At 36.9% G+C, this 22,820-nt stretch overlaps 1 protein-coding gene across 4 annotated transcripts in view; it reads right to left on the reverse strand.

The window, feature by feature from the left end:
• Nucleotides 1–22,820, reverse strand: part of inpp4b (inositol polyphosphate-4-phosphatase type II B) — a 199,897-nt gene that overhangs the window by 140,171 nt on the left and 36,906 nt on the right. For all 4 annotated transcript variants that reach the window (XM_032563682.1, XM_032563683.1, XM_032563681.1 and 1 more), the window contains one exon: nt 20,439–20,555. In XM_032563682.1, coding sequence (XP_032419573.1) covers nt 20,439–20,555 — 117 coding nt within the window. The remainder of the gene's footprint in view (nt 1–20,438; nt 20,556–22,820) is intronic.

Consider the following 22,820-nt stretch of genomic DNA (forward strand, 5'->3'; position numbering starts at 1 on the left):
ATAAATTCTCACTATATATAATTATTTGGTGTGCAATATCAGCATGTGTTTATGTTCAAAGAAGAATGGTGGAAATATGTTAAAGCCTAGAATGAATCTAACAAGATCAGTAATATTATTTTTTGCAATGAAAGGAACTGGAAGTGTTTTTATATTGACAGGATTAAAACTTGTTCGTCCATGAATCTGAAATATTTACTGAGAATCAGAAGATTTGCAAGGTTTTCAGGAAACCTATGTTCTAAACCATTATTGCCAACTTTAAAAAGAAAACATGTCACAACATATGTCACAAATTACCAAATAAAGAGAGAGGCGTTATGTGGCGAGTAAATTGAAATGTGAATTTTTTAAATATATGTGGAAATACGTGCTTTTATTAGGAAGAATATTTGTAAGGATGTCAGTTTAACAATATGAGAAGCATGTTTATTCTGTTTGTGCAGAGACATATTCATGTGTTCATCATTATACAGCTCACATCCACAGATGCTGTAAACCATTAGTAGCCAACGTCCCTGATAAACCAAATGCATCCTTTTGTTGGAGAATATGCTCACTGTTGTACGAGCGCTGCTCTGTGCCTTATCATCTTACTTTCACTGCTGATTACACAACATTAAGATCATCCATGACACTTGAGATCCAGGGGACTGGGCTTGTGAGCTGTGATGAGTGAAGGGTTTGAGTGAAGGGTGGAGGAAAGCATGTGATTTTGTGCAGCAGATTAATTTTAATATTGATACTTGTTTGCACTTGGAAAAACAAAAGTGTTGTTTTATGTTTCATATTGCCTTTACATGCAATTTTCTTCTTATTTATTTAATTTTTTGCTATTTTTGACCTACATGAATATGTTTTAAACTTTATAAAAACCACCAAATGCATAATGTTTTATTAGGCAAAGTTTTTTTGTGTGTGGGTCTGGGCTCTTAATTGACTTATCTTTTTGTGATTTTGCTTCTTTGCTCATGTAAAGCAATGACAGCTTTTATTAAACAGAGCAGTCAGACATGGGTAGGTGGTGGTGTTAAAAAGTCCAGTCTGAAATGAGCCTAGATCCAGCCATACGATAAAGAAGCAGCTCTTCATACCGCATGGACCATTAAAATGTTGAAATTAAAACTACAATGTTAGGGGTAATTGAGGATTGCAGGTACTTGTTAAATTAATAACCCACGATCTCAAGGAAGAAAGAAATATGAGGGATAGGGTGAATGTAATTACAATTAATAACTTGATTTTTGTTATTACATCTTTGATAGAAGGTGTAATAAAGCAAGAAGTAAAAAAATCTGCAAGTAAATGGATTAAAATTATATTTAAAGGTATTATAAAGACTTAAAATGCACTTTTTGCCTCTATGTTGTAAAAGTCAGACAAATATAAGGACATAAATTGGGATCAACATCTGTATAGGTCAATGTGAGTCATTTTTTAACATATTGGTATGATATGGCTGGTGATATGGTTTTAATATCTCCCTAGTTTGTTCCTAATATGCTTGGAGCTGCTAGACTGGAAATGATTTATGTAATCTACAGGTGTAGTTAAAGGTTTTGGCTGCAACACGTGTTAGCAAACTCTGCAACTTCAGGTTTTGTGGTGATGATTTTTCTCGTCTTTAAAACAAAATTGATCAGAGTAATTACCAATTTTTAATAACTTTTGAGCTTAATCCAACTTGCTGCACTGCCTTCCTTCACTGTAGATATTTATGTCACAGCGTTGTTACAACTTTTATCAACTTCTATGTATTTACTGTGCTATTTTTTGTCACATTACAAGACATTATATATATATATTTGTAAATGTAGTTGAAACATTTCTGTGAAGAAAGGAGAAAATTATTACATCCCCAGATTTATTCATTTCTAAAATTACATGGTCTTGTATGTCATGTGATTATTTTTGGAACATTTTTCTCAGCATTTTGAAGGTTACATTTAAAGAGATATCAAAAATAATCTGGAATGAACCATTTCACTGTATGGAAAATAGTCTACAGGTGGAGGATATTCAAATCCACTGCCAGCATGCTCAGATCTTGTTATTCAAGAAGGTTCACCCTGAAAGCAGACCACAAGATGCTAAGTGAAGTATCCATAAAAACCTAAAATGTTGCTGATGTTGATATGAAAGTGTACACCTGTACAGCCAAAAAGCACAACATTAACTTTTATGGGAAGTGAGCAAAACATGAAGGCTAGACTAAAGTTTGGCAGAGACAATGTAGACAAAGTACAGGATGTCTGGAATAATGTCCTTTGGATGGATGAGTCTAACTTTGAATTACTTGGACACCAGAACAGAAAATACATTTGGCATCTAACCAAATACAACACTCCAGGGAAAAGAGAAACAAAACAGAAAAACACTTTAATATCCAGAAAATGGTGAGCTGACCATTTTCTGATGGTCAGCTCACTATCAGAAAATCTATCCAGAATTTCACCGTTTATCAAAGAGAGCTTTAGGAAAAATGAGGGACCGTCTGTAAAAAATAAATAAATAAATAAATAATAAAGGATGATAAAAACTAAGAAACGAAAGATTCTGGGTTAAGTCAAACTCAAATTCATAAACTTATAGAGGTATATCACAGCTTAAAGTGACGGGAAGGGGGGTAAACCTTCTTCACATTGATGTCAGAGAGTGAAAGAAAATTAGATATGTTGGACTGCTAGTCTTAAAGGGGCAGTATGATGTGTTTTCCAGGCACATAAAGCCATATAGCATAATCGAGTAACTATGTTAACTTAAATTGTTTTGAATATGTATCAAATAAAACTTAAAATTGGGCCTCTGTCTCTTTAAAACACTCTGCTCTTCCTGAAACTCAGCTCTGAGGAGGAGCTGCATCTTGAAGGCAGAGCTAGGTCCACTCAGGCATTTTGCACAGCTGAATGGTTGCCATAGAGACTAAAGGATTTCTCAAACATGCGTGAAAGAATCAAGGCAACACTCCAGGTATGCTTTTGATGAGGAAATAACATTGTAACATGATGAAATGCTCAAAAAAGCAGATTTTACATAAAACTGGCCCTTTAACTCTCATAAAGCAGGTGGAGAAAAGAAAAACCCATAACTGTGATCTACTCCAGGCATTAAGATCCTGTCTTAGTCCAGAAACAGATGACTCTGAAAATATTTATTTTTCACAGAAATTTGATGTTTTTACCAACAGAATTATCTAAAAGGTCTTAAATGCATTTAAATAATTACCAGTATGCAAAAACACAACTTCTGTCCCACTATCAAAACATTTATTCAGCAACGTATTTCTATGTTTAATAGTTTGGTCTTTATTTTAGGACTTTATTTTAGATCTTTCCCCTCAGTTGTCACTGAGAAATTTCATTATGCACAAAAATCGAGTAAATTATTTTCTGGCATAAAACAATTTTTCAACTAAGCTATGATGTCAAAATCAGCACGACTGCATCTCCACCCAATTCCTCCAAACTCTCAGCTGATAAATTGCTTTTTTAACTTTGTACCATTTTATTTGTGCTGTGCATGCTAAATTAAGTTTTTTAAAACATCATATCCTTCCCCACACTGACGTTTTAACTAAAGCTATTTCAGATCTAAACTATTTGCTTTTTTTTAAAAGCATTAACACCTGCCTCACTTTTTAACCACAGAAGCAAATGCTCACTGGCAGCTGGCTGCAGAAAGACTGCAGTCCTCCAAGAGACGCTCCTTTCACATTCTGTCTTCTGCAGATATTGGATGAGATCTACAGAGCCATAAACAACAGGCACCATGCTGCATTTCATATACATCTCACCTTTCCTCAGAAAACAATGTGCTGCCAGAGGATCAGTGATTCTGTCAAATAAGATCCAAGGAGTAGCAACACAGCCCCAATATTCAGACTTCCATTCAGGCATTCTTCAGTCTGTCAATGCATGTCCCTGAACATGAATCTTTTCCTACCACTCTATTAGTTTTCCACATTTCCCTGCCTTTACTGCTTAGTTCATCATGTTCAGGCTGTTCTCCTTGGTGACCTGCCAACACTGAGAAAACCCTGTTTTATTTTTTTTTCTGCAGAGGCATTCAGGAAGGTGCTACACAGGGCTCAAAGGATTTGTTTAAGTACCTTTAAAATAGAAGATCAGATTCCTACAGTCATGCATATTTGTCTAGCAGGCAAACGCTGCAGTCTGCTCTTAATGCATTGGAGCAACTACCAATGGCTCCCCCCACACTGTTCTCTGGTCTATAAACTTTAACTGCTTACCCCACTGCAGACTAGGTGATAAAAATCAAGGCTCCCTTCGCTCAGTCTGTAAACACGACTCGCTTGGAGTTCCAAAAGACTGTACCACCATAGTCAAGAGCCCGTTAGCGACCGGAGCACCAGGATTTAAATTATAGGATAGCAACGTTGTGGTCATTTGACACCGATTCTACCACAGAAGACCTTTAAAATAATACGCTTTGCAAGTGTTAATTTGGAGCAGCTTTTTGCAAGCTGCTATCTGCTTCGTTTGATGGAAGTTTGTGGTTTGGAACTTCCCTCTCTGTGACTCTGCACTTTAAGTCAAAGTGCTCCGTCTTTGTCCTTCTCCGTGCACAAAGACGGAGAAGGAAATAAGTTGTGCAAATGTTGGCTAAAGGATATTCTTTTAGAAGCCACAAAACAAGATGCCAAACTTAACTTTTTATATGCTGCTTTAACTTCATTTAAGACTTTAGGTGAATGCCATCAGATAAGCAGAAATCCACTAATGTTGTTAAGAATGCAGAAACGGCTCAAGAGGTTTTTGTATAATCGCTCCAACAAAACCTGCAGAAAATATTTCTCTGCAACATCGAGGAGCTCCTATCTCTCCCTGAGGCTAAACAGGCGAAAGTGTGCTGGGTCTCTTGCACTTTAGCACTCAGACACACAATAATGGTTCTATAATATGCTAACTCGTGCCTGAAGAGGTTGATAGCTCTCTTCTTTAGAGAGCAGAGCTATAGGGGCTGTAAAAGCAAACAGCTCGGATCAAACCAACTCTTAGCTCGCTTTGAAGAATGGGAGACAATTACAGAGATCAGTGGTGCAGCCCAGAGGTGGTTAACAGCCAAGACAGGCAGAAAGACAGAGATTGATGTCCCAGTAGATCTACAGAGCCTGATCCCTTTAGTGGCTTCGGTTAAATCTAGCGTTCATTGAACACACATGTTGGAAACCGGTGAGTTGTAACTTGAGGCGGCAGGAAAACACTCAGGCATTTTTCCCTCAGTCCACAGGTATCAAAATGATGAAGTTTGACTCAAAAGACTTGCAAAAGAATTCACACCCTCAAACCCTTTTATCTTTGTCACATGAAAACCGCAAACTAAAACATATTTTATAAAAATTTTAGATTTTTATAAAATATCTCAAATATTTTATAAAAATATTTTTGATTATTTTTTGTCATGGATATATCCATGACATATGCAAAACCTTGTTGGCATTCCGCTAATGTAAAAAAAAAAAAAAAAGAAGTTATTTTGCAGTTGCTGTGTTTCCATTAAATAAGAAACATAATTAAAAATCACACAGAAATAAGTTTGTTTATGCAATAAGTCATTAAAAAAAAAGTCATGCCACCATCCTCCAGGTACTTCCTGTTGTCTTCTTCTTCGTGGTTTGTGCCAGTGGTAACTTCCAGTTGTTGATCATGTGACTCGTGTGATGCATAAAAGGTTTTGTCCTTTACATTTTTGCGAAATAAACCAATTTCAATATGGCCAAAAAACACACCTAATTTTCCTTCCTTTTGATATGTTTACTGTTCTATGTTCACATTTTCGGTTGTCAAGATGTGAGTAAGTTGGAGGACTGTGAATAGGTTTGGTATGTAAGTATGCATAACAATGTCATTATGTGAAATTCAGGTGTACCAGCAGCAAAGGGAACAGCAAGTCAGAGCATATAGAGTTAAATAAAAAAACATATAAAAACAGAAATATGAATAACAAGCTCTACTCTAAGGGAAATTTTGCAGCATAAGAAAATACTGTGCAGTTATTTAAAATGGCGTACTCATTCCAAAAACATGCAGCAACTGAGTAGGGCGATTAAAATTTTTTAAAATGTTTATGTACAGAATATTTCTGAAAACAAATAAACTATTTATGAGAAGTTAAAAAATACAACAGCAAACTACAGCAGGAATGTTATTTCAAATAAGATAAACTGACCAAATAACAGCAGTGATCTGTGATAACGCTCCTTTATGTACCTAGGATGCAGCCGTCTGTCCCTGAAGGAGCTCTCCAGTTCAGCAACAACTTTATGCATGGTGTGGCAGACATATTGTAAGTACAAGTAAGCATATAAATACTTTTATAAAGTATTGTATTTTTCTTATTTTTCTAGGCTTGTTCCCTGGTCTTTTTTTCAACTTGCTTGTCTATTTTATTTTCAGAAAATGTCTTTTTGTATTGATTGCTTTTTCTAAAATGTCAAAGTTTCTAGTTTTGTCGATTGTTTTGTTCAATGCTTGTGATCCAAGGGCACTGTAAGTGGGTCTTTAATACAAAAAACATTTCTACTGAGAACGACAAATTGAGTCTACACAGAGACTCGCTCGTCACATTTTACCGGGTAAACAACGAGATGCAGGAAGGAGCGGGAGAGGTGCAACAGCCCCTAGATATTTTTGTTTCACAGCACACCACAGTCAAATTTCACGGCTAAATGACACAGTTACCGGTTCACATAGAAAACGCAACAAAGGAGCCTTTTTTACTAAACATTCAGCTTATGTGAAAGAACTTGTCCTTGGTGACTTTAAGATAGCTCACTGACAGATCCAGAAAGAGCATATTGTAGTCGCTGTTGTGCACTCTTGTGAATAACGATAAGATCACAACAAATATATACGGATTTCTGTGGAGGAAGCAAAAAAATATCTCTCAATCCTCTTTAGGTCTGCAGAGAGGAAATAGTTTAGGTGGATTTATGATTATCATAACTCCATCTGAGCGGGAAGAGAACAAGACAGAGAGACAAAAAAACCTTCTGTTTCTCTGAACTGATCTGATCTTTCAGTACTCTGAGTGACTGATGGTGGAAAAAGACAACATGCCATTTTATCTATTAATATATTTCAATCTGCACGCAGCTGGAAAAGAAAAAAGCATTGCTCTTAAAAGTACAAAAAACAAGCATATTTAAAATGCTGAATAACTAAATATAGAAACCAGCCAGTCAACCCCAACAATCGGATGCAACTCCTCCTGTCTTGTCCTGCATTAAAAAGAGACTAAGAGTGATTGTACCTGTTGCTTCTCAAACAAAGAAATTGAACTTGAACCTAAAATTTGCCAGGGGTTTGAACTGTAGATAATTATTTTTGCTTGACACTTTGTTCTGTTTAAAGACTGCGCAGAACATGAAGAAAAAATCCAAAGTCCAAAGAAATATTTGAAAGACCTTCCTTGCAGAAGTCTTGATGAAGACAACTTTTAACCAGAAAACTGGGTTGGTTTCTAACCTTGGTCACAGTCATCAATACCACAGTTACACAACAGAACTCGGGTTTTAAATGTTCCACATAGCATGACTTTACAGAGAACCCAGGATTGCAAATGCATCTTGAGGTTTACTTACACAACGTCTCAGACTCTGACTTGACTCCAGTATCATCAGGAGCTCAGTTAGCCATGGAAAATAGCTGCCCTTACACAAACACACATCTAGCCAACAAGTATCAGCACTTTCCACCAGTGTCTCTCCTAAAGGAAACCATTACACTGCAGAAAGGCACAGGAAGGGAGGCAGGGAGGGGATTTTCTCAAGTGGTTTCCCCTCTTCCCCTCTCTCTCTCTCTCTCTCTTGGAAAGAGGAAAGAAATTTTGCGTGAGACAGTTTTTTCAAGAAAGAGAGAGAGGGAAGATTAGTCAGCCAGGCATCTAATTCACTTGTGACCCAGTAATTTATTTAGCTAATAATCTGCTTTTCCAGGTGACACTAACAACCACCAATAAAATGATTAGAGAGTCGACGGGGGGTTACAATAGGTCACGTTTAGGCCTGTCTGTTGAAGAAGATATGTGATTAAATTCTCAAACGAGAATCATCCAGACAAATCCCACCTTGAGGATATTGGAGTAAGATTACACAAGGAAAGGGTTTTGGAGGTTATTGCAAAGACGGAATTTCCTGGAAAGTCTGGAGGCATTTTCCTCCAGCATCAAATACTTGATGATATCTATAGGGGATCTGCATGACGATTTGGTGAGTTGCGTGAAGAGTTCACTTTATTTTCCATCAGAAGACCTTGAGATAAACTAAGGACAAGCAGTTTACCTCCTATTTATTATTGCTGAGGCACCGATCAATTGGCCAGTAATTAAATTCAATCAGAATTTCCAGGAATGGTCCAGACTACTGATATGCTGAAAAATTCAGCCTTTTGGTCTGTAAACTCACTAACAAACTCCTTTGATTTACCTTTTTATTATGAGTTTAGTACAAATCAATACATATTTTGAATAAAGACTCAAAACTAGCGGCATTCTTGATTTTCTACCAGGTGCAAGTTTTTAGCTTTTTTGTTTGTTTTTAATTTTAGTTGCAAAGGATTGTTGGTGTTCCTTTTTTATCTCTTTTGAACCCATCTTGTTTTATTTGTTCTTAAAAAAGTATCTTCTAGCTATTCAGCACTTTGTTAGAAAGTGGATTGTGATAATAAAATTATTATTAAGCTAACTTTTCATTTGTCATTGTTATTAAAAAAATAAATAATTTCAATTTATCACAGTGATGATATATGAAGAAAAATTCTAAATTGGGTAAATAAACCTGAAGATCTTCACTTTCTGAAAGTGACATTTGTAGAATAATGTAATTCAGGATATTCAATGCCAGGACCCTCTAGCAAACTGGTACTAACAAATACTATTAAACATTTCTAATAACTAGCTATAAAAATGTTTAGATCTCTGAGAAGGAACATCCACACAATCTTCTGTGCAGAATCGTTTTAATTAAGCCAAACTGGATGCAGTTTGACATAAACAGTCTATTTAAGGTCATGCTGCAGCATATTAACCAGAAAGAATTAGTCTGGACGTGATATGTTGCTCTTAAATATCCAATTTTTTTCTACTGAAGCTGCGCTGTAGAAAAAACCTCATCCTGTACAGAACAGGACGAGGATGGGAGGACAAGAGAGAGTTTTAAATGATAAAAGGAGGTACTATGTACTTTACAGGCCATTTTATTAGGCAGTCAAATGATTATGTTACCTTCAATTGTTATGAAAATGCTGTATATATTAAAAACAACCTAAAAGACATCTGACTTTGAATCATAGTTGTATCCGATTCCTTGAAATTGACCTCTGTCTCTTTAAGAACCTTCCGACACTCCCCCTTCAGGTCAACCGATATAAGTGCGGGATATTTCAGGGTCCATTACTTTGGTTCTGTTGTGGAAACGCTAACAGGATTTTCTTGTTAATGACAAATGGTAAAACGCAAAGCTACACAACCAGTCACTTCATGACAAAGAAAGGCTTCTATTCATTACTATGTCAAAGTTATACATTTTGTGAAAGGTCAATCTCATTGACACTTTGGAGGGGCGCCATTAGAAATATTATCTGAATCCATAAAGTTAAAAGCTGCCAAGATTTATTTTAGGATGAGGTCAACTTGTAGACTGTCCACAGGAAAGATTAATTTTACCACTTTTGTGCCAAAGTCAAAGTGTGGCCAAATATCATGCAGTAAAAGGCTAAATGGGTTGCCCAAGTCCTGCTGTCTGACACAGAGACTTCAAGTCAAAACAGCGTTAGTTAAGGAACAAGAACATTGCATCAGACCAGTGATGGCATGTCAATGTGCCAACTGTCTGTAATGTCTCCATTGTCCGTTCAAAAGACATTTTAAGGAACATTATTGAAAATAAAGAATGGGCATAAAGCAAAGACTGATGTTTGTGCGAAACAACCAACCAGAATCACTGAAAAATCAACCAAAGCTTATTCAAGAAGACTCCAAGAAGCATTACCTTTTTAACTGCTCTCCATACTTTGACTAATCAAATCCTTTGACTCATCAAATTTCAACCATCACATTCCAGAAGGACCTGACAGGTTTTACTACAAGGAAAAGCCATTTTTCTCCCACTGAGTTGTGTAATTAGTGGTAGCAAAGCTGCTTGTTGTCATTGCTTTATTGTCTTGCTGTTGTTACCCAGATGGTGTTGCCAACTGGATGCTAAATCACCTCAAGGAGGACATATGTCTTTTTTTATATGTTTAATTTGCCTGCCTATGAAGTCTTTGTAATTGGTACACAATTTATCTGATATATGCACTTACAAATCTTCTTCTGAACTTATCTCTTTCTCAAAGAAAGCAGATCTTATTTTGATGGAAACTTTGTTATTTTGTTATTACTTGTATCTATTCTTACAAACGTAGACAAAGGATGCCCATATGTGGGCTCAATCAATGTTAACTTATGCTTAGTTCACCATAAGAAGCAGTTCATCAGTGTTTCACCGGACAGACTTAATTTTGATGAGAAACAGAGGCATTTTTCTACAGAGAGCTCTTCTACCAAGAGGAGTCACTAAAACCGTACTTTTCATATTTGAGATGCCAGTAAATTACTTCTTGCTATCACTGTTTTATATTTCTTTCCCTAACCTTTAAGTTGATTCTTTAAAAGTTCCCATGCAGGTACACCTTTAGACTGAAGTAAACGTCTTGATCCCTGATCTCATCAGAATAAATCTCCCACACATTTAAATACCATCGCTGCTCATCTCCTCCATTTCCAAAACTGCCGTGCTGCTGGGAAAGTCTCTTAACCCCATCTGTGCCCGTGGAGCTCCTTAGAGTTACTTAGACTATCAGACAGTTGTGAGCTTATGTGGCAGATGATGCAGAGTAGTGAATCCATTAATCACACGGCGGGCGGTTCGCCCCAAACTAACGTTACTGTAGGTTTTTATCAACATCAGAGTGGGTGAATGAGAGCCCAACTGAAAGGTGTCCTGTCCATAACGGTAAAATGCAACATGAGCGTGGAGGATTGGTCCGAATGTGAAAGTGTTTTAGTGTAAGCAGGAGGAACAAGCTGGGTTCAACTGAATAACTCTGTTCATCAGGTGAATTACATATCAACTGATGTTAAGTACAAGTATGTTTTAATTAGGGCTGTCAAAGCAAATACATGCAATTAATTTAAAATGTTTAATATTAGATAATGCAGGTTGATCGCATGACCTATTTTGACCCAAAAGCCTCTTTCCTGCGGAGGGTTATTTAGTTCACAGCAGCACGTTACACAGGCTACTGTGGTTAACAATGCCAAGTCGCAAACTAAAGAGTAAAGATGAGCAAGGAGAGTCAAAGTTGTGTGCTCAGCAGCAAATTGTGCATTAAAAGATACTGCAGTGGATGTTTGGATGAAACCCAGGTAGTAGGTAGACTGCTTATTGCAATCCTTCCATTGAAACACAACCAGTGTATAGTTAAGATTTCTAAATTACATTTGAAACAAAGTTACTTCCTATTGACCTCCATGAATATTAAAACCTGGAAAGCTAAGATGTTTGGTTTGAGATAATAATAAAAAACTTTTTAAAATGAAAATATGCATTTTTTACATTTCAAACTTACAAACATAAGCTAGAGCTAGAGTGTGATTAATCTATTTTTTTAATCATTTGATTGGTTGATTGAACTTCTACTGTATCTCTTACTTACAGTAAGGATGAACAAAATGAAAGTTTTCCCAAAGGTTGAATATAATGTACATGTAAAAACACATCCTGGATGTTTTCTGTATTCTTCTTTACCACTAATAAATGTAACTTTGGTATCCAGAACCTCTAAATGTCTCCAGTATTTATGCGGAACGTCCTGCAGCTCTCGCCTGCTGTGTTTAAGCATTTTTAGGAAGCCTTTCATTTTAAGGCCTGAGCAGTGGTACTTTGCCTCACTTATGACTTTGGCTGACATTGCCACAATGATGGTGAAGGAAGCAAAGTGGCCATCAGACAAGAAACAGTCCTTATCTGGGGACTGTTACTCACATAGGTTATCACTGCAGAGCTGTCCACCCAATCACTACCAAAACTGTTCTTGGGTATCTCTGAGATTGCCTCTCATAAAAAAGACCATTTCTATGACTGCGTGTGTGCGTGTAGGTGTGTGTGTGTGTGTTTCGCTTCGCTCTCTGCTTCCATTCCCCATCTCGCTCTTCTTTTATTGCAGTAAACTCTTACGCACACAGAAAATTCCCACCACATTGACACCCATCCAGCAAAAACCAAGTGGCTATGCCATAAATATGTCACCTCGGCGTCTTTTGCACATCATGATTATTGACAGGGCAGGATTAACCGAGGCTGGGATTCTCCATACTTCAGCAGTTCATAATTGGAGTGACAATTCACCGTGCAACAGTGGCTGTTCAGACCGCCTCCTGAGACGGAGCAAATACGCCGGTGAGAGCGTCCTCAAATCAGGTGGAAAGATAAAAACATTTGCAAAGGGTTTCGCAGAAACACAGTATGGAGTCACTGAAGTGTGGGAAGTCATTTTAGGAAACTTTGTGAGCTAGAATTATATAATTATGTTTAAAAATACTGATCATTATTTGATCTGAAGTTTTATTAATCATTCAGCATCCCAGGTCAAGACTGTAGATTCCCCAACCTGTGAGGAAGTAGACTTTTTGTGCAATTTGAGAAGAAAAAAATTAAAATAAAACAAAAAATTTGCAGTTATAATAACATTAGCAAAAGTATTAATACTTTTTTAAGGTTTTTACATATTCATATTACAACCACAAATGTTGTTTTATTTGGATTGTATGTGATAGATCTATAAAAAATGGAGGATGAATCTGAAGTGGGAGGAGAACGACGAGAACTTTTCCAAAAACCTTTAAGATTTTTAGAAATCTAAAAAGTGCGGCATGCAACCCTAATAAATTCAAAAGACTTTTTGCGCGGTACTGTATATGAGTGAAAGTTATCAGTGTGTACCTGATAAACTGGGATTTTATGGCTCTTCATCACATTCATTTGGATAACTAGATAAAGGTGAAAAAATGTAAGCTGCACAAAATTGAATTAGTCACTTCCTAAAATGGTAATTTTACCAAATGTCAGAATGGAATATTTTATTAATTGATCTTTACTTGTGTTGTAACTTGATAAGTTTACAAAAAGCATGCCTTGTGAAATCCTTGTTTATTAAAACTGTGTTTAATCATGTAGAAATCTGCTGCTAATCTTTCAGTTGGTGAGATTTTTATTTTATTTTTTATTTTTGTTACTCATCAATAGTCGAGCTGTTATTCTAATGTGCAAGTAACAGATTTGGATTTATCGTCACTTAATTATGAGGCTCCAAGTTGATAAAACATCTCCAATATACTATAACCCATAAGTTGGATAAAAAAAAGTGGATATTTATAATGAGGAATGTTCAGTCAGTTCTACATCAGAGCAAAATATTAGATCAAGGGGCGTGCTGTGGTGGCGCAGAGGGTTAGCACGCCCCACGTTTGGAGGCCTTAGTCCTCGACGTGGACGTCGCGGGTTCGACTCCCGGTCCCGATGACCTTTGCCACATGTCTTCCCTCCTTCCTGTCTGCCTACTGTCGAAAAAATATGAGCCACTAGCGCTGCAAAAACTCTTCAGAGGGAAAAATAATAATAATAATAATATTAGATCAAAAAGAAGGTTTTGAGGACTTCAGGTTTTTTTTTCTAATGTTAAATTGTGTTCCACAAAACAATGAGAATAGCTGAACAAAAGGAATAAACTAAAATGGCAAGACATAAAACACAAAAAGAAATAATCAAAACAGAAAATAACAGAAGCTAAAAGTCCAAACACCTAACAAATGAAGCGTAAATTATTTTCAAAGCAAAGGTGGTACACATAACTAAATCTGGTAAAAAAATAAACAGAGAATACCACATCCAATCAGTTTTTGTTTTTGTTTTTGGGGTGGGGAATTTTACAAACACAATCTTGATCCAATTTTCGGAGTGTGTAGGTGTGTGTGTGTGCGTGTGTGTACTCACAGGGCGTCGGTACAGCCGGAGGAAGAGACAACCGTAACAGCAGAGTGGCGTTTTTACTTCATTCAATATATTTTTATGCTTCTTTATGGAAATGACCAGACATGCACCATTATCCCATTCACCTCAGATTAGGCTTTATGCTTGTCAGACTATACGGCGCACAAAGACTAATCAAAAATTCTCACCAAGCAAACCCGGACCCGAACTGTGCATTTATCCCGAACTGGAGCGAGAAAAGACAGGAAATGAGGCCATCATTAGGGACAAGAGCTCTCCCAGGGGCGACTGTTTTATCTCTTTAAACAAGAACGTACAGTAAAAGGTTCATGCTCACAGAGGAAAAAAATGGCTATCATTAGCAGTCCATCTCTGAGGCTCCTCTGAGGTTCAGTGAGTAACAATGTAATGCGCCAAGCATGCAAAAAATAATCTTATTTGTCTCTTTATGAGCTTTTATTGTAAGGACTTTTCATCCTTTCCTGTCTGAACAGCTTTGTTCAGAGTTCTCATGAATTTTAAAGACAATGACTGAATTTTAATGCAATATGAGAAACTAACTCTTCATTCCTACTCTAATCTTTAGAGGAAAAAGCTATTAGATATTATAAACTTAATTATTAATAAAATAACATTACGCCCTACTTAAATGAATTTTATGAAAGGCATAATGGCTTAAAATGGCAATGACTTTTTTTTCTTCAAACAGACAAAATGCAGCTTATTAGTCACACTTGAATCATACCATGCTTAATATTTAGCTGAGTAAGTGCATGATACAATTGTTTTACATAAGTCGCTCTCGCTAAAGCATTCCCACAGAATAAGATCAGAATGCGAGTCAAACGAGGACTCTTCGCCCCAGGGGCCCCTTCAAAGACGAGCCGCAGTTAAGACATCAGTGACAAACTAAGGCAGGCCTGTCAGCCTCTGACAGCTATAGGCTGGAGGGTGGGATCACTTCCACCTGAGAGAAATCTGAGTTGGTCCTGTTCCTTCTCACACCTCCACTCTCCACCTTATCAGATCCTCAATTCTGTCTGTGCTCCTAAATATTCATGAGCATGGAGCAGTCGGTGTCATCTCAGGATATCTAAACGGAGGCCAGAGGCAGAGGGAAGCCATCCGGCGATAAAACTCTCCGTTCCACTGCGAACGTTGAGCCAATCATCTGTAACCCTGAAAATGTCAGAGTCCTTCTCTCATCGTTTTAACTTTGAGGCCTTTACTTTGTCGCCGATTATAGATTCAATTTACTGAAACATTCATACCTCCACATATTATGATTCAATGACAAAATATTTTAATGTGATTTCATGTGATATAACAGAAAGTAATGAAGTCATTTGAAAAATATCAATAAATGCTAAAAGTTTTTCATTTTTTGCAGAAAAATATCTGAAAAGTGTGGCATGCACTTCCACACTACTGGCTTTGTTCAGTTAGACAACTCAATTTTTGCCCATGCTTCTTTGTAAAATAGCTCAAGCACAATTAGAATGAAGGGAAATCATCTGTGAATGTCAATCTTGTCCCAGATTTTAAGCCAACCTTGTTGCCATCCTGCAGCCTCCAGGAGATGTTCTCATAGGGAATTGTTCTGCAACCTTTACAATACAAACAGCTTTTTTTGGCCCTTCATCTAGTTAAATGAAAATCAATTAAATGCTGCACAACAATTTGAAAAACACAACTTACAATTTTTAAAAAGCACGATTTTATTTCCATTTTAAGGTCGCAAAACCCCAGAGAAAAATAAAACCTTTGCTAAAAGCGAATGGATTTTTTTTTTGTTGTTGTGATGTCGATATTTGTTTAAAATGCAGATAGTTTTCAACCAAATGAGGAAAAAACACATCTAGAGTTTAATTTTTTGTTGCTCTTCAATGAAATAATTTTAGAACAAAGCTGAAAAATTGCCAAAACTGTTATTTGTCATTACTTTACAGACAAACTGACAGTTATTCAAGCTGAGATAAGTCCAAAAAGCCACCTTTAGCTCCAGAGCCTCAGCTTTCAGACCCCTGTTTTAGGATTTCCAGCATCATTATCCCTGCAGCATGACACTGCCACCATCTGTTGTCAGGCTGTTAATTTTGCACCCCAACATGTTTTGGATTTTAGACTTAAAAGTCCAAATTTGGTTTCATCTGACCAGAAAATCTCCTTCAAAGTATTTGCTTTTAAATTGGACTTCTTTCAAAGATGTCCTTCATGAAAGAAACATGTATTGTTTTTTGTTGTTGTGTCTTGGTTTATTAGACATACAGTACAGACCAAACGTTTGGACACACCTTTTAATTCAATGAGTTTCCTTTATTTTCATGACTATTGACATTGTAGATTCACACTGAAGGCATCAAAACTATGAATAACACATGTGGAAATATGAACTAAACAAAAAAGTGTAAAACAACTGAAAATACCCCTTATATTCTAGTTTCTTCAAAGTAGCAACCTTTTGCTGTGATTACTGCTTTGCACACACTCTGCATTTTCTTGATGAGCTTCAAGAGGTAGTCACCTGAAATGGTTTTCACTTCATAGGTGTGCCCTGTCAGGTTAATAAGTGGGATTTCTTGCCTTATAAATAGTCATGAAAATAAAGAAAACCCATTGAATTAGAAGGTGTGTCCAAACTTTTGGTCTGTACTGTATGTCAGGGCATTGCTGATTGTTTCAGTCTGAGTTGCACTGCACAGAGTAACTTCTAGGAACTTTCTGCAACAAGTGGCCTAGAAATGTGGAAGAAATATGCTCAGTTTTTGACAGCTGATTTGTACATACACAAATAGCTTGCAGGCTGAGGTTTGCAAGGGAAATGCAAAAAACAGAAGATTAAATGACTGGGTTTTGTCTGGCTGATTTTTGATCTTCCACTTGAAGCCACTGGGGGCTGATGCATGGTACCAGCTCATGTTCAGGGTCATGCCTGTGTCACTAGAAGAGTCTCTAATGAGACCCAGACAAGCACGCTGTGCCCAGCGGAGCGGAGCTGAAATCTAAAAGCTAACCACACCACACAAGAACCGGTCGCAGGAAGAAAAAAAAAAGAAAAAGGAAAACGAAAGGGGGAAGGAAGATTTTCAAGTGTTGCAGCGGCACCATACAGGGCAATTTTTTGAAACTACTATGAAAGGCTGTGTTTTCTGTCTTAGAATTCCAGGAGGCCGTGAAACAGCCCATCATTCAAAAGTTATTTTTGAAGGCAGCAGGGAATGGGGAAATGAGAGAAAAGAGTGAAACTCTGCTCAACAGAACCTTGTCTGTAAAGATTTTTGCTTTAGTCTTGAGTCCTGATTTTGAGAGCAAAGCTGGGGTGAAATGTTCTGTTTTCCGTCAGTGCTGCTTTGAATAGACAGAAAAGTGTTGAGCAGAAATTTTAAGTTCACAGAATGAGTGAAGGACAAAGAAAAGACGAAACGATAACTTAATCAATCAATTTTACTCAAGGTAAGGCAAGTTCCAAGGAGAATTTACTTAATAAACTCACCATGTTACATCATGCCATGATTATAATACATTAATTGACATCTGTTTTATATCACAATATTGCACTATATCTCTTGATGCTATATTTCCTACCCTTTATTATCTATAATATCCTAAATCATATTTCATGTCAAATATCATGATGCAGCGTTATGTAATATTGTATCTAGGAATGCACCAATCCACTTTTTGATACCGATGCCGATATCTGAGGTTTACAGAAAAACAGCACTGAATTGATTTAAAATGTAAAAAACAGACATAAATGTACTGAATTACAAACTTATTCGATAACTCTGCACCAGTACAGCACACTTAAATACACCAATGGCTTCACAAGCTTGGTCAAACATGTAAAATCAACACAGTTTTCATTTCTTCAGTGAATGAGCAGCCCCCTCATATTACTGCATTGTATCAAATCATATATCTCATATACATTCTTGCCTTATCATTTTTCAGATAACAATCACAATATATAATGTGTGAATCTACATTTCTCATAAATTTTAGATGTCAAAAACAGAAACTTTTGGAACATATCTCATTGCTGAACAGATTGCTGTGCTACTTGTATTTCTAAATATGAGTTGCGTAACCATGCCAACTGGATGGTTGTTTTCTGCAGAAGCAGCCGGTTGACCTTTCAGCAGCCTGAATTATGCGGAGAACAAGTCCCAAGGCAGGTTAAAGAGGAGATTGCCAGGATTTATAACAACAATTAATTCCTTCATGGGACTAATACAGTATTATCTCTTTTTTCCCCCCAGATACAGTACGTCTATTTTAGAAACAAAACAGGCCTGCAGTATCTCCTTCTAGAGGTGGAAAACTGGAGAGAAACTAGACATTACTCTGCTGGTTGTGGTCCTACATAAATACACATAAATTGACAAGAGTATCATATAAAAAACATCCAACTTTAAAATACTCAAATATCATTTCACAATGTTTCTTCCTGAACATGACACCTTATCAATCAATCCTTTGACTCCATTGTTGAACCGAATCTAATGACCTTAGAGAGATGATATCTTCCATTGGTATTCATGAATGTTAAACTTTTGTGACCATACAACCACAAACCTGAATGTATTTTAATTTTACGTGATTGTGTGAGTGGAACATGGATATCTCTGTTTTCCCAAGAAGCTCTTCCTATTGTTGTGGTTCATACATTCAAGGCTGCATCAAAAACATACGTGGCGTGTTCTCTTGATTCTTTCACACATTTGAGAAATTCTTTAATCTCTATGGCAGCCATTTTGCTGTGCAAAATGCCAGGGTGGACCTAGCCCTGCCTTTGAGGCGCAGCTCCTCCTCGGAGCTGTAGTTTTCAAACTTCTGAGCTTCTGCCTCACGAACCATCCCTCCCCTGTGACTCCCTCGCTCAGGTCCTTCAGGTTAGCCACCAGAGATTAGCAAACACCTGGTGGAACTGCTAAACTCATTATGCAGGCTATTTCTCAGTGCAATGTTGGTAAAAATGTTGTTATAAGGTTAAAAGATGAGCAATGACGTAATTGCCTGACGAAGGTATTTCAGACATAGCAGTTTCTAAGGAGACAGAGGCCCAATTTCAAGGCATTAAATTAAAGTCAAAATTTTTTTAAGTCAGATTTGATATTTACAGCATTTTTATGACAACTGAATTTAACATTTTTACTTTGTAGTGCTGTAAAATGGCACTGTGTGCCTGGAAAATACTGCCTCTTTAAAACGTTATTGCACAATTCTGTGTTGTGCAATCCAATAAAAACACATAGAAGTTTGTTTGCTTCACACATGCCAAAGTGTGATAAAGTGGTGTATAAATATTTTGTGAGGCAGTGTATGTATTTGAGTAAATTATAATATTTTGGCTTTCTTTCTTGCAAAACTAACCTATAGTTATTAATCTAAACTTGAATTTATTAGTAGTACCCCATTAAATTTGCAAGTGGATTTTATGTGATCATGGATGAAAATCTATGAGCAAAGGTAAAAAAAAAAAACCTCGTCATAGCTCTCTTTAAAAATGAAAATTCTCCACATGAAAATTAGAGTTTCTACAAGTAATACAACTTTTTCCAGCTACCTTGGAAGTCAAAATAACTGACTTACACTAAATATTACAAAAAAGAAATTATAATGTGGCTGTGCGTGCTGCCACTGCCGGCGTTTTGTCTTTCAGACACCAAGCGCCGCCATAATAAACTCTTTTAATTGTCAAAAAAACTCATGAATGTTTTATGGTAAGTTCAAGCAAATTAAGATGTTGGCATCTTGATTTGAACTTGTTACTTGATTAAGATGAAACCCACGCCCACACTAAATAGCTTGTTATAAATTCAGTTTTAAACGTCTAAATCACAGAGCCTGGCCTGTTCTGGATTCTGTGTCCGGGTCTCCTTTCAGTTCCCACGTATGTGACAGATGGTTTTCCCAAGGGAGGAGCCACAAAGCTCTGATGCTCACTGCAGGCTGAATAACCTTCTCTATCAAAGCCACAGGCAGAGGTTAGTGTCAGAACGGAATGATCACTAAGACATCCCTCAGTTCAGAACCCAACCTCTAGGATAGGTTAACACATACTGAGATTTTGAAGTTTAGTTGACTGCAAAACTCTTGAATCAGCCCTCATTTCTTCTTACTTTTAGTACCGAGCAGCAAGACTTTTCTTGTAACCTTTCAAGTGCTGTGTTCCCATATTTCTTCAGGCTTCCTGAAAGTCATTCAAAGCTTTTACTCAGACACTTGCATCTTAAAGCTTCTTTATATCCTTTAAAGTTTAAAGCATCCCCAAACCTAAAGCGAGACAGCTTCACAGCTCGTCTTAAATGCATTTCATCATCGCATCACTGTCTGGATGTTTAATTGTGTGCATGCATGTGGAGAACAACAAGTGTTTACTTACTGATTCTTGGCTCTTGTTTTTTGCATCATACACAGTTAGCTTGACCAGCGAGTCTTGGCTGTCAGGATACTCTGAAGGGAAGGTCACCCCCGTCAAAAACAGCGGGTCTTTGTTTGCCTGTTGGACAGAAAAAAGTAGAGAAAGTGCGTGAGTGTGTTTATGTGTACATTTTCATTAACTATAAAATGTTTCTATTTGAAATTGCAAAAATAAATTTGCTTAATAGAAACATGGCAATCTCAAACTCATAAGTTTTAGCACTAGGATGAGATGGTTTTTCAGCCATATAGAAATAGATGTATTTCGCAAAACATTAATGGAAACGGTCTTTCCATTACTGTTTTCGCATCACAAAAGTCTAGTGATAAACTACTGGTGAAAACAATGATGAAGACAACAGGAAGTGGTAGGAGGAAGATGGTATGGTTTTGATTTTCCGGAAAATGTGTTGCTGGATCCATCAGAGCTCTCACAGCATCGCACAGTTCATAAAATGTTGTGTGTCATTCGAATGTGTTGAATCCATAGCTCTTCTGTAAAAGCACCGACTAGAATTTCCCCCAAACACTACAAACGCAAGTATAAGAAGCTTCTCCATACAAGCAAATATTTACCAATATATCTCACATTAATCACAACAAGCAGCCACCATTTTTTATTATTAATATTGTGATTATTTAGTATTAGTTCTGGAAGAAAATGGTTTAATTTCAAGGAAAAATATCAAGATAAATGGAGATTTGCTGCTATTTGCTTCAAATGTCAAATCTTTTTTCAGTCGCAGAAGTGGCAGATTAAAGATTAATCTGCAGAGGAAACTGGACTGCTGCAAGAAACACAGAGGAGCACTGTTGATTATTATAGACAACAATTCAGATGACTGATATAATGTGACTTGTTTCAGCTTCATTTATTAAAAAAGGAACAATGCACAGGAGATGTAGCTCATGGATTACGACAGAGAAATAGAAACTTTGGCTGGAATGAGCCTCTGAATTCAAGGATATCGCAGACAACAATAAACCTGCTTTGGCCCAAAAATGCTCTGGAATCCCCAACAATCAGCTGGAGAGCATCATTAGGTAGAGAACTGCCTGGATTTCTTTCCTGGTTGGGGCGGTTGGCAGTTTGGATGGATTTTGCAAATGTCAACAATGCATTGAACGAAGTTGGCTTAATTATATGATAGTTGGCTTTAATAAATTTGTTTTATCATATTTTATTTTTAGCCTAAATGTCTGAACTATGTTGAAGTTCATGTTTGCAAAAGATCAAGTGGGAATATTTATTTACCAAGTTTTTTTTAATCACCATAGGGATGTTTAAATTTTTTAATCTAACCGGAGCAGCTAAATCTTTGACTCAATTTATTTTTCCGAGGTTTTTCTCTTTTTCTCATTTACAAATTACTTTATAATTCAGATTTTCTTTTTTAGATGTACATTAATAAACAGACTAAGAACGTTGTCCTTCAGAAGAAGTATTCTAACTTTGGAGAGTTGATGGTGTGCGACATGAAATCAAGCCTAGTTTTGTGATATGTACTCTAGATTCCAGAAGGGAAAACAGAGAGATCCCTCTTGCTTATTAAGGGAATCTCAAGGCATTCCTAGGCCAGAAGGTTCTGGTTCTGCCTCGGAATCTCCTCCCACTGGGTCATTCCGAGAAGACCATCAAAGGAAGGCCCCCAAGAGGCGTCCTGACCAGATGCCTGATCTCACTCTGGTCCCTTGATGTGGAAAAGAGTAAAAGAACAGAATCATTTTCAGCAGAAGATCTAATTGTGGCATCTTTGTTATATTTGCTTGTATCCAGAACTTTGCTCTTTAAACACATCATGTAATGGTAGAAGGAAAATAGATTTACCTGTAAATTCAAAGCGTTGTCTTTTAGCCCAGACCATGACATAAAGGAACAACATCCTCATTATGACAAACAGAGCTCTAATCCATCTTCAATCTGTAATTAACATACTTCAACTCCTCCATTTGTGCATAACCAAGTACTGAATATATATTATGCAAAACTGAGTGGATTTAAGGGTCAAAGAAAATCATGATTAGAGGGATAAAGGAGGAGGACACAATTGTCTTCCTAAAGGTGATTTTTGCGTTGTCTCCATGTTATTTTGTTGACTGACCAGTGCATACACACAAAGAAGTTGATTTCCCTTTATGAATATAAAGAATGAGAAGTTGTTTGGCATTCAGAAGGTTGCGGGTTCAATTTCACCACATTTCCAAGTGTTCTTGGCCAGAACTCTGGACATCTTGCCTACCAGAACTTCATGTTAGTAATTATGTCAGCGCAGATAGATGACTGTAAAAGTGCAGATGGGCGTAAAGTTAAATCTTTTGAGTGGTCTGGATGGTCTATACAATT

This window comes from Xiphophorus hellerii, chromosome 5 (assembly GCF_003331165.1).
Source record: "Xiphophorus hellerii strain 12219 chromosome 5, Xiphophorus_hellerii-4.1, whole genome shotgun sequence".
Classification (NCBI taxonomy): Eukaryota; Metazoa; Chordata; class Actinopteri; order Cyprinodontiformes; family Poeciliidae; genus Xiphophorus; species Xiphophorus hellerii.